This window comes from Ambystoma mexicanum, chromosome 1q (genome assembly GCF_040938575.1).
Source record: "Ambystoma mexicanum isolate Mex_15411 chromosome 1q, UKY_AmexF1_1, whole genome shotgun sequence".
In the NCBI taxonomy this organism is placed as follows: Eukaryota; Metazoa; Chordata; class Amphibia; order Caudata; family Ambystomatidae; genus Ambystoma; species Ambystoma mexicanum.
The window spans coordinates 518,518,857-518,532,352 of record NC_090922.1 but is presented as its reverse complement, the minus strand read 5'-3'; the positions used below and the strand labels follow the sequence as shown (position 1 = coordinate 518,532,352).

The 13,496-nt window shown below is 42.6% G+C and overlaps 1 protein-coding gene across 10 annotated transcripts in view; it reads right to left on the bottom strand.

The window, feature by feature from the left end:
• Window positions 1–13,496, bottom strand: part of ARHGEF1 (Rho guanine nucleotide exchange factor 1) — a 1,792,426-nt gene that overhangs the window by 818,965 nt on the left and 959,965 nt on the right. For 9 of the 10 annotated variants that reach the window (XM_069640923.1, XM_069640913.1, XM_069640921.1 and 6 more), the window contains 2 exons: window positions 3,921–4,103; window positions 274–458 (listed from right to left, as the gene is read on the bottom strand). In XM_069640923.1, the coding sequence (XP_069497024.1) occupies window positions 274–458; window positions 3,921–4,103 (368 nt within the window). The remainder of the gene's footprint in view (window positions 1–273; window positions 459–3,920; window positions 4,104–13,496) is intronic. The other variant, XM_069640922.1, reaches the window with a different exon arrangement.

The following is a 13,496-nucleotide window of genomic DNA, read 5'->3' as shown; positions in this document are numbered from 1 at the left end:
AATGATGGTGAAAAGCATGACTCCATAAAATAAAGTAAAAACATAATGAACAAGGGATCTAGTAGTCTCAGCGAAAGAATGAATGAGGGGGAAAAGGTTCCCACTCATTCAGGACAAAAAGATCCAGGAGTTCATCAAAAAGTGCTGGGGATCTCACAGATAGAGGGGATTTGGCATGAAAATGAAAAATCTCCCCAACACTGGCTACTTAATCCTTTACAAGAGACTGATGACTGAATTGGTACTTTGGTGGAGGTACATAGTAAGACTTACCGTTGATTACTTCCTGCCGCTTGACTTCACTTTTCTTCAGTCTGAGGAGTGTCTCTGGGTCGACAAGTTCGCGCCAGTTTGGCGGGTCACTCTCCAACTCCGAAACACGCGGCTCAGTCTCCTCAGACTGGGGAGACAGAAAGGACTGCAGGGGCTCCCCTTCCCCTGCCCCTCCAGGCTCAGGGCTGCAAAAAAGCGGGAAGGTGGGTACACAGAGTGAAAACATTTAGGAACAAGTGACCCAAATAAACCAGCCTATCAGATCCACATGCAAGGATCACCAGGCCAAAAAGAACTCTGGGCAGGTCCCCAAGAACAATGAGCAAAGTCCAGTACCCAACTAGACAGTGCAGGTTTCTGCACGTACCACAACTGTACCAAGATCTTCACAAGTGGGCACTGTTGTACTTTACATTTCTTTAAATGACTATGGGGGTAATCTGTATATTTGTAATCCATTTAGACAATCTAATTTGATATGAGTTAAGGAAACTGTCATTAAAACAGACATCACACTGAATATGACACAGCAACGCTGCACAGTTAAAGCAGAGCTAGATGTGGAAATCCTGCAGAACTCAGTGCAAAGAAGAAAACAAACGAGAGGCGGAAAAATTAGGTTTATACTGATGAGCTTTGGGAAGGAATTCAAGATAGAAAGGGCACAGGGATGATGCACAACTGAATGGAGTGAGGAGTCAGAACAAATCATGAGGGTAAAAGGAAGAGGTTTGGAGAAATCTGATGCAAGAAATGGAATGAAAGATGAACGTATGGGTGCAAAATGGTAGAGCTTAGAGAGTAGAGAAAGCATTGTAAGCATGAAAGTAGGATTTGCATAACAACATTATCAATGCAATGCCATACCCAAAACTTAAAACAGTTTTCCAGAGAGGGCACAACATAAACAACATAACATACATAAGTGATACCTTGAGTACTTTTGCTGCACACCACTTTTTTTTTTTAAATGCTTTGAGAATTAACTGCCCTCCCTAGTGATTAAGAAAACACAAAAGACCACTCAACATTCACATCTCATTGAAGCCAACCCTCCCATATATTAACAAACTATATATGTATTTTATATAGATGCAGAGAGATATTGTTGACGGGTCACAAAAATAAAATTACAATAATTCTGTAATTGAAGTAATTTCTTATTGATACCAGAATAGACATTACTATGGTTTTATAATTTTGCATACATCACTTACTTAACAACTGCATGTTTTGAGACCATCTGATGTTCTAAAAAGTCACATGATCGGTTTTGACATTTCAGGATATTTATTTATTGTCCAGTCTTCTTTAGGGTCAAACAAATAAACATGCTTTACAGGTGCTTGATATACCACAAAATGGTGCATCTCAGACCTTGCTAACATCTTTTCGTTACAAAACCCTGAAGGTTGGCCAAGAAACTAACAATCGCATTGTCTCAGATGAAAGGATAGCAGTCATACACAACAGGTGGATGTCACATCATGCCATCATGTACGTATGGTAGTCAAGGATGGTACGAAGTCCTTTCATTGACACCAGTTTTTACGATGGGGTTTTTCCGAGTTTTTGCAGAAAAAGCGTGGACATTTTTTTGGGGGGTGGTAAAGGGCATATAAAGGTTGGGGGGGTCAGGAATAAAAGTAGGTAGAGACAGGGGGCTGGGGGAACCCTGCAAAAATAATGTTTAAAAAGACTCAGTTTTTTGGGCAAAAACTAGTCGTAAAAACACTAGTCATAAAAACTGGTGTCGATGAAATGACATAAAACCTCCAGGATTTATCAAAAGACAAGCTTTGTGGAAGAGATTTCACTGTATTCCATTTGCGGACTATCTTCCATGTGAGCACATATGACAAGGATGTGTATACTAAAGGGGTGCATTTAGTCAATTCTCTGCAACAATCAGGTAGGATCGGTTTGGGTCGACACAATGTTCCTTAATTGGCTGTCTCTCGCTCTCAAAATATGCCAGTGTTAAGCAAGTGAGATATAGAGCATTACAAAACCACATCCGCACCTACTTTGGTGCCAAAATGGAAGAAGACATTCTTAGAAAATGACTATTTTTATTGTTGTACTTAAACAGCATTGATTCATCCATCCATGCATGCATACATAAACCACTCTCTCATATGAAGTTAAGTTTATTCTAACAAAAAACGAAGTTTATAAACAGTAGAAATAACTTTCAGGTACAAACCCTCTCTATACCACTACAAATTCAACCGGAACACTCACTTGAACTATGGTATTGATGTAAACTGCCTAATATTGGATGCGAGTTTCACGGTTGAATTTTTTAGTTATAGAGTGAGTGTGTTTGTACCTTAACATTTTCGGCTATAGACTGCTTTGTTAGAGTAAACTTAATTGTTAAAAACAGTTTTTTTCAATTTTGTTTTTGTGAGCAGTATGGCTTATGACGGAATTGTGAGTGGTGTGTGTGGTGTAAACACGCAGTGCAAAGACGCATGCCTTATGAGTGTGTGGTGTAAGGCATAGGAGTGTTTGGTGTGCAAGTGAATGGCATGCGAGGACGTGGCGTGTATGTTGGTGCAAGTGTTTGGTTTAAAATGCACGTCCTAAAACACCTCCTATATGTATTGAACAGATGTCTAAGTGGGGGTTTTCATAGATTTAAGCGGCATGCAAGAGTTACATTTTATACATGCACACAATTCACATCTCATATGCGCCTCGTATACATATAAAAACCATCAAAGTCAATCCAGACTGATACATTTCATATGTATAGTAGTGTACATGAACAGCATTTACATTACCTACACATAGGTGCACAGTTCATACAGAAGATGTGCATTCATTCTGCGCATACGTGAAACAGATACACATTAAAGGTCTCAAAGTTGCCTACCAAAACCCGATGAAATGTAAGTGAATGGAAAAACCACCTCTAAAATAGGAAGAGGCCAATCTTGAGATATTTAGGGCAAACATTTTTTAGTTTTTCTAAACCAAATAAACATTTGTTTCCAATATGAAAATTCAGTAAAGTTCCATATAGGGGCAGGTGCCTCTAAAGTGTAATGTTGGTGAAATTTTCCAAGGAAGGGTTCTACATTTTATGGGAAAAATTATTTTCTGATAATCCATGGACAATTTGTCCTAACCTCAACTATGAGCGACTGCAAAAGCATTGTCCGTATGTTTTTTGGGGGAGAATGGATGTGTGCTTGGAATGAACGAGAAACGAATACTGAACAAATTGTTTTGTTTTCTTAGTCACCAGGAAGGTTGCTTTATTCTCAATTTCAGTCAATTTATTTTTAAAACAAATACTCTGCTTGGTAACAGTTCTCAAGGAATGATGTATAATGTTTATTATAGGATTTCATGTGATTGGTCTTGTTTTGAAAACGTATCTGTAGGCTGACTTTCCAGAGTTAGTGAGGCTACCCTTAATTCTTTATATCCCCAACACAAGTCCATTTTAACATCTCTTAAAATAAATCCAATGCGCTTTGTGCAGAATTGCTAGTTTCAGTTTATGAAGTAAATGTGCCATGGTGCATGATAACCTTTCAGATGACACTACTATCCGGACTGAGCCTGCACACATTTTAAATTTTCCCAGGTAAGTAATCCCTCCGCCCTCCAGGATGCCCATCAGAAACACCTACGTCAGGCTGCTGTGCTTCAGAGTGGACTGCTGCCGCTTCTCCTGCAGAATTGTTGCACTGGCTGCAGCCTCCAAGTCCACGTCACTTCGGGAGCGGGGCTGCTTGCCCTTGGATGAGCCCCGCTGAGACCGCTTCCGCTCGCACATATGCAGGCTCTCGGAGCGCCCCAGCTTACTAGTCAGTCTGCCAGAGTCAGAGCAGGAACCCGCCACCAAAAGAAGGGAACAGCCAGTCATGGAAGAGAGAGCATGCATTGGGTGAGAAGTAAGTGATGAGGGTGTGTGCAGGGGTGAGGATGTAAGGGAGAGGATTACTTTTAGGGGAGGAGAAGGGGTGGTTAATACTTTCTATTAGGGTTTAACAAATGCAAAATTACTTTAGATATTGCTAAGCTTTCTGGGAAAATGCTACAGCACAGAGGCAGGGCTCCAACTGCTTACATTTGCGCTAAGGCTCATTTGACAAACATCAGAATTTCTATTGATCACAAGTAGCACGCAGAACTTGCATGTCAATCATCAATGCAGATAGTGCATTACCATCATACAGATGTTAACACAAACAATAGGACTACAATTCACCAAACCAAAGGAAATACAAAACACAAGGAACCTAGCATCTAAGTACCAAACCAAAACCCAAGAACAAGGTGCTGCCAAGAATGTTCCAAACAATTAGTCAAAAGATGTCCTTTTCCAAACGTCACATAAAAGGCCATTAGCCAAGGGTCCAAACTCAAAGAAATGGGCAAATATGCCACAAATCCAAGCCTGAAAAGAAAAGACTGGTCAACTAAACACCAATTCATCAGAAAAGAAGTTGAGCAGACACCACAAATGCAACTAATCTTTCAACAAGGGACCCAAGAAAATGGCTTCAAAAGTGTATCACATCACAGCTTTTCAAAGAAATTTTCACCAAGCAAACGTTCCAGCAAGGTACCAAACAAAGGCTCACCAGGGAATCCAACTACACAGCAAAAGTGTGGGATCTCTAAATGCCACCCATGTATCCCTGACTAGAGAGTAACAGTTCTGAATAATCTAAGGAGGATATTCTTGCTGAGTGGGGAACAGAACATTCTGTTTTAGACGATTAGTTAGTGATTTAATCCAAGATGGCACTTATGGTCAATACACTAAATAAAAAGGCAGCGGTGTCTTCCATCTGATCAATGCAAAGCACCAACAATCGCCATCTTCTATGATAAGAAAGGAAGCACTTCGGACTCACTTTGAAAATGAAATGTGCCACAAACTAACAAACACATAACAGGGATGGATAGGAACCAGGAAATCAATACTTAGCTGTAAGAGAAATGTTACGCCATGTGTGAAAGCTGGGCCTTTCACACCTTCCTCAGCTCAGAATCCCCATGCAATTCCTTCTTTCACAATCCACAAAAAGCATGCAAAAGGATGAGTCTTAAGAGGACGACACCAACCTTTTTTTCCTTCTGCAAACAAAGGAGCAGGAGTGTCAGGTTAAATAGTCACAACAGCCTAAAAAATGTATGTGCCTTAAGTATAGGCTCCGTTTGTGTGCACTCTACTCATACAGCTCTAAAAAGAGTTCAGAAAAAAAGCATAGCCGCAGGAAATACTGTTCAATTGTTGGCAACATATTTCTGATTTGCTACTTCACTGCCATTGTCTGGCTACACTTTGTAACTGCACGAGGCAAATATTCTCCAAAAAATCTTGGCAGTAAATCTCACATTCCCGAAGGAGCCTTCAAGGGAGTTGTGCCCCAAACCAGTCGAGCAGGTGCACACAAAAGGAAATTGGCATTTGGCAAACCGCACATTGAGCTACAACGAAGGAGATTTGCAACTGAAAAATCAGAATATATGAACATGATCTTTTTCACAAAAGCGGTTAAGGAAGAAAAAGTTCACAAATGGGAGCCATAGAAAATAGTCTTAAGCATTTTCAGTTGGTGGGAAACTGAGTGTGCACTAGATCCCACGCTGCTAACAAATTTGCATTGGCTTTCTGGAAAATAAAGGGTTGCCAACACAAAACATGCCACTCACCTTTTAAATTCAACAAATTAAATTTCATCCAGGCCAAAAGTTACTGCCTTAAAGCAAAACCCAACTCTAATGCTGTATCGTAAGACATGTTGTTTGAGGCCAACAACAGGGTGCATATATCCATCATAGCAGTAGTCCAGCGGACCACATGATGAGACACAAGAGAAGCTGTAAGCAGGTAACGGCTTGGACAAATTGCAAAGACACATTAAGCACAAGAAAAGCCTTTAAACATAGTGGCTGCTGCAGAGAACAAAGACAGGACTGGTGGTAACAGTCTGAAAGCAACAAGGGACTCACTGGACACACTACAGTGAGGAAACCAATCACACACACTGATCACAGTACAGGCCAAAGACACTGGTAAATAAGCTAATAGAGTAAAGCTTCACAAAAGCATCACACCAAAGATTCCAGAGGACAATGCTGTACACCCACCATCAAAGAGATGCATGTTCACAGTAGTCCATGGAAAACACAAAACTGCCTGAGAGAAACCACCCACTGTAACAGTGCACCTCTTCAGGAAGCCGGTCCTTCACCAGGGGACTGATTATCCCCTGGCATTAATGCTTTCATCGCAAATGCATTCAGTTCAGGTAGGTCTGCCCACATGGCATCTTAACGAAATGAAGTCGGCTGTTTGCATGATTTCTTCTCCCTAGGAACCAAAGGGATTATGTAGAGGGATATTACACAGGGTGGCCACAGGGGAGTGGGAGCTATCCCAACACCAGCCTACTGAAGAGTTATGCAACCAACATACTCAGGGTCACTCAGAGGTTTAGACTGTGCGTTGTTGGAGGGAAAGGTCTATATCTAGGTTAGCCAGTTCCAGCACCTGAGAACAAGGATGCGAGTAACACAACAGATGTACTAATTGGACAGGGGTGCGCCGGCCAATGGTGACTGGACTGGCTGAAAAAGAGTGTCTTACGGGGCACATTAACTGAAAGCGAGAAGGCGGATGAGCTGTAATAAGACCAATAATGATTATGAAACAGGAATTATAGGGAGCAGCTGAAGAACCTGAACTGTTGACCCACTTTGCAATTGACATTTGTCGCCAGGATCCTTCCACCCAGAGCTCACACATGCACGGTATAGCCAAGTGAAGAGTGAACATAAAGAAAGCCACATGCATAGAAAATTAGAAGGCAGCAAAGAAAGCAGCATTTGTATGAGCGGCACTGTGCCTTACAGTGCTAAAAAAAAGGGAAATCGGACAATGGAAGCACAGCAGCAAAGCCAGAGTGGCCGGCCAATCTTCTACACTCATTTTTAGACAACCGTCCAATGTCTGCCACTGTCTAAAAAAATAAAAACTCCCCAAAAATACTATGAATTTGTCAACACGCATCCCTCCATACTGTTGCCCCAACTTGAGTTGAGTATTCCCAACCAAAGAATCCATCCATTCTTCTCTCAAGACTCATTCATTTATTCTTTGAATTCCAACCATTTGTCCCTCTGTTAGCCAATTATTGCATGTCAGTTTACTGTCATACCCCACTCACTGAATTGAATTACCAGCTGTAATACCACACTGCTATTCCCTTTCACACTCCATTGAGTTAGGATTCAATGGGAAACCTCCCATGCCAGACACTAAAGCATCTCAAATCCGCTAAAATATTTAAACAGGGTTTGTCCTTCATTTATCAGATGTTGGGGACATTTTCTTACAGGACCGGGGCTATTTTGTCTGTTAACAATTATGTTTAAGCAGGCATCTGCGACATGCAGGAAATTAGCACTTCATCGCTGATGGCCTTGTGTGGAGCCTTGGGCACTATGGTGAACAGTCCATGATGTCTTAACACAGTTTCATCAGGATAGGGTGACGCAAAGTGCATCATGTTTAACAAATGGTTACATGATGGCAAGACAAAAGGTAATGGAAGAATGCAGGGCTCTGCAATAGAACCGAACATCAGTCTCCATACGATTGGCTTCACTGTTTGCATTTGAGGCCAAACTGAACTATTACATTTTTACCCAAAACAGCTAGCCAAGGAAACACAGCAGAGCGAATGAATTGCGTGTCTATATATACACAAGCCTCCTTCTCAATCATTTGCTTGTTTATATTAAACACCAAATAAAGACTGCTGCAGACTAGAATAAAACACTGAGGGTTTTGCTTGGGAAAATCCCATAATCAAATTTCCTGCATCTGGAAAAGATGGTGTGCAATCTGTGTTCCAAATTTGATGAAACGTTTTCAATCGCTTTTTCTATGCGCAATGGAACAACTCTATCCAATTAGGATGGGGAAAATGCACTTTTAGCCCACACACCCTATAATTGTGACCCTTACACTCCTCATAGAGAGGGAGAGATAAGAGGTATACACAGATTGTGAAATGCTTTCAGTCAGATGTTAAAGGTGTGATGTATCATACCTCACATGGCATTCAGTAAATGTATCCAACCTATTAAGAGGCTTTGAGAATCTGTTTTCAACCAAAAGTATACTGACATGTTCATATTTTTAAATTGAACAATTAAAGATTTCTATTCATATCCTGCTGCCACACAATTCTGAATGGTTCTAGTCTGGCATAAACTGCATGCAAAGCACCAGTCACTTCCGCTAGCATTCCTATAAACCCAGATACTGATCTAAAAGGTACACCTGGAGCAGGGCTGGCTGGAAACCCCTTCCTAATCACTTTCTGGCCATCAATGCCCCTGTCTCTCTAGAAAGGTTAGTTGGTCGAGTTAGGGGGGGCAGGGGGACACTCAATTCCAAGTGAGTTTCAGTAGGCCATTCCTTTGAGTGTAATGCACAGGACCTGGAAGCAGGTTTCACATTCTGAAAAGCTATTCTGATCTACAAACATGGCAACATCAAAGGGCTTTCTATTGAAGAACTAGGTTGGCAAGAGGGGAAAAGACGAGGTTCAGCGCAAGGACCTGTTGGATTAGGTGTGGTGAGAGGTGCTGCAGGTGGATGCGGGGGGTGGGATTTGCCAAATCTACCGCCAGGTAAGTAAACAAAAATCAAGTTTTGCAAGCACACTGCGCAACAACACTTAATTAAAGCCAGAATGGTATAGTAATTTTTAATGAAAGCTAGAGTAGCCTGACACGTGTTTCGGGCACTTGCCCTTCCACTGAGGCTACAAGGTTTTTTGTACATGCAAAGTGATGTAGTACAAGGCATTTGAACAATGTACATATATAAACCCAAGGTAACCGGGCAACCAAGGAGAAGGGCCACAAAACAATTATTTTGGTCATTCATGGCACGATATTGTACATTTCAATTCATGGTGCCAAAGCAAAAAATTATTAAAAGCAATTTCGAAATAAACAAGACATCCATGTATCACATAATTGCAAAGAAGTCCATACCAATTGTGTATTCGGAATTCATAAGGTCAATTAGGGAGAGAAGAGCGGAAAATAAACAAAGTTTGTTAGCTAGGGGTTCTTAGTGAGAACTGTAATTAGGGGAAAACGAATTGTTAAGCCAATTGCGGGACATCAAATAGAATGCAATGGAACATATGCCTAATATGCCCATCAAATTAAATTTACAGCGGAGCCCGTGAGAAATCGTTAATTAATCACTTACCATACCCTGGGTAAGTGGAAAGCCTCAATTTTCTTGCTTATATTGCAGCAATAGCAGGTTTTATTTGATGTCCCGCAATTGGCTTAACAATTCGTTTTCCCCTAATTACAGTTCTCAACCGAATCAAACCACAGGTAATGGTTTCAATTTAATTCTAGCCCCTACAACTTGTATGGCCCACTACAAAAAACCTTGTAGCCTCAGTGGAAGGGCAAGTGCCCGAAACACGTGTCAGGCTACTCTAGCTTTCATTAAAAATTACTATACCATTCTGGCTTTAATTAAGTGTTGTTGCGCAGTGTGCTTGCAAAACTTGATTTTTGGCTTTCTATTGAAGCCAACTTTCATTCGCATGACTTTACATTGCCTAGTCCTTAGCTGAACGTCCATTGGCTGCTACTGCTCAAGTGTCCGACAGAACAAAGTCTGGTATCTGGATGAACGGTGCCTTGGATAAACGTTTGAAGTGTGTGCAGCTTCAATTTAGACAAGGAAGGAAAAGCTGTTGAGTGCTGCTCTACGAAGGTTGGTGTGGCAAGTGTAAATCTCAAATTCACTACAACTGATTCATGCTGTTTTGTATCACAACTAATCCAAGTATACTATATTCCAGGCTGTTTTAACACCAGTGAGATCTAACAAGGTTGCATGATGTAAAAGCACGCTCATGTACAAATTTGACCATGAGCGATTTCAATATAATGCTATGTGGAACAAAATAGTTTAATGAATCATTCCAAATAAGAAATCTCTGGTGATTTAAGACTTTTGGTCAGAATATTCACATACCATATCAAGTAATCTGATGTATCACAAAAGATATCTAAGCAATGTAATATTATCAGCAGGTGAGATTTAGACACAAAGTAAACAGAACGGAATACCTATATGCATGGTAATAGTTTTCAACAGAGGTGTCTGATCAAGGGTCTGATGTATATGAACCACTACATGTGAAACAGTTTCTAGAAATATATCAACAAAACTGTGGCAAGATGTGATAGAAAAATGTCTGTTGAAGGTACGATATAATTAATTTGGTTATAGTGGAGATGCATATTACAGGCTAACTTCTGCAGTAAGACTGCTCATTCATCTAAACAAGCATTGCCAATGCCAACAGTTTGCGCTTTTGTGTAGGCATGACAAAAGCAGTTGCCAGGCACTGCCGTGGGGATATTAACTGACCATTGATTGTATAAGGTGCACAATTGTGCAAGTACCTGGGCATCTAATAGTAGTACCTGGCAAATGCCTAACACTTATACAGAAGCCAAAACCGTTCGCTAGGTCAATGCATGTTTTTAACAGGACTGTGAAACAATACAGTGGGTTAAAGTGATGGCTACACTTCCTATGTCAGTTTAACTAATAGAGAAGAAACATGTTACTCACGGTAGGCACTACTTGTAGCCCTAGAACACAGTTCCCTGTGTACTGTGCTTATGGATTATAAACTATCTTCAGGGATGGGAAAGGTACATAATGTACAGCAGCATTTCTAAATATTTTATAGAAGCATAACTCTGCACATGCACTCTGCACAGGAACACATGCATGCTCCCATCCAGCCAACAGTCCTTTCATCAGAGTGAAGAATCTGGCAACTTATCAAGGGTTGTAGAGGTCAGGCCGTATGGGTGCAACGGGACGATAGAGTAGAACTACACATGTCCCTACTGTGAGTAACTTGTACAGAAAACTGCATGCCCTCCCCATTCCTCATACTTCAGGTAGATTAAAATGTACCCAATAAACCAATGGGTGAGATGATACATTGAAGGAAGAAAAATACTGAAGATCTTGGCGGTGGGAAGATTAAATGTGCATATGCATGTATACATCTTGAAGGACCAGAATACACAGCCACTCCCCCAGTTGAAAAGCCAACAAGATCTGAGCCAACTTTACCATCTTAAACATCTCTAGGGGAAGGTACGAGTTGTAATCGGACATGTCAAGGATAGAGTAGAGGTCTACTATGTCCTTCTTTGGAACTTTGAAGAAGTGTGAGTAGAAGCCCAAGAGCCCTTCTCACTAAACGCCTTCCTTTACAGTCCCCATTTGAGTAGCTTGTACACCTAGGAACAGCTGTAAGAGGCCTGTTGGCAGATGGCGAGTACAAAACCTAGGATCACCAAAGAAAGGAAGCAAGGGTCTTGAGTGACTGCTCAAAATGTCCTTTGAGACCAAACCTTGACATCCCAGTGGGAGAAGATGCTTCTAAACGCACAAAACAATGGTTTTGCTGATCTTAACTGGTTAAGAAGGAAAAGAGGTAGTGGTGGGGAAATTTAGTTCTCCGCTTCCTGCAAGGCTGAGTGAAGTAGTTAGAGGAATCACACTGGTGTCTTCTGTCCTGTACATAAGTTTGAAAACAGGGGGAGTGGCCAAGCAGTCATGAGCTAGGACGTGTCTGCCTAGAGCTCATGCTGATCCTGCAAGATCCTGTACCACACGGATGCTAAATTCAGAGCACTCTAACTAAAAACGGAAATACTGCTGTGGGAAAGTGTAGTGCAGAAGGGGATTGTTTCTCCAGGAAGATCGGAGATGTGGAGAAGCAGTTACATGAATGACAGTGAGCACAGATCCCAGTGCGGACAAAATGAAAATGGTGCCTGCTTCTTTACAAAGGAATGAGCCACGGCCAGAGCGGACAACGGAGCTACATTGTTGCGCGAGCCAGGTGCAACATACTGTCATAGTAGGCTCAGGAGGCGGAGCGAAAAGAGCCTGGCCACGAGAACACACGCAGCGCCGGAATGAACCCATCCATTTCCCTGGCAGCATACAGTTCGGAGACCAAGGGGTGACCACTGCGAGTATTTGGGGAAGAACCAGAGGCAGAGGACAAGACCGTGTGCGACAGCCACTGCCCTAAAACGATTCATAAATATCACGGAGGCTGGGGGGTGCGCGCCGTATTGCCAGTGGAGAGAGAGAGACACGAATATTGTATAAAGGGGACGAGAAAGAGCCACCCGTGACGCCCACAGATACTGTAAAGCGGCCGAGAAGGAAGCACCTGGGACGCCCAGCAGAGAGTTGAGGGCGGTGTTGTACTGCCTGCACGGACGCGAGCGAGGGCACTTCGGGCCACCTGACTGGTAATGCTAGAAGGATTACGCGAGACTGATACTGTAACAGTGTCTATGCTGGGAGTGCGCGCCTCACGCCCAGGTTGGAACGGGACTGCCACAAGCACTGGTTCTGGGGCTTCCACAGGGTGTACACCAGATCGAAGTGAACAGCAGGCCGGAGTCTGCTGCAGCCCGCAACTGCCAAGGATCTGGAAATCCCATACTGTGCCCTGAGCAACATAAAAGCAGCACCAAAAGTGGCTACAATGGAGGCATAGAGGAGCCAACGGAACAAGATAGCGTTGGCACCACATCGCTGCGGAGTTCCAACTGATAACTACACACGAGCTGGGAAGTCCCAGTGATGCTTTGCTGAGGCGTTTGGTCACGGGCTAAGACAGTGCCTGGGAGCAGCAAGTACACTCGTCTGGAGGACCAGCAGCACATACACTGCACGGCAGGGCGCCAGGACCTGCAACGTGCTGAGGAGCGCGAGAGGGAAGGCAGAGCTGACATTATGGTTACCACAGGGGTGCGAGACGAAAACGGCACTACAGAAGGTGGAGGCGGGGTAAGAAGATGGATAGCTCTTCCATGTGGCCAGCAGGGTATGAAGAGAAAAACGCATCACCTGCTGTAACAAGACTGTGACGAGGAAGGCAGTGTACAGGAGGGGGAGTGAACTCTGACGGGCCCATAGGGTCAGAGCTCACCCTCAAGTACCTTAAGACGAGATAGCTGCACCTTGAGGTGGATGGGGTGCAGGATTCTCTTACTCCAACACCAATCAATGAGGACAACTCAATGGTTTGGCAAAGGGGAATCCGTTTAATGACAAGTACAAAAAATGGGGAAACATGGAAATCAACAGTGAT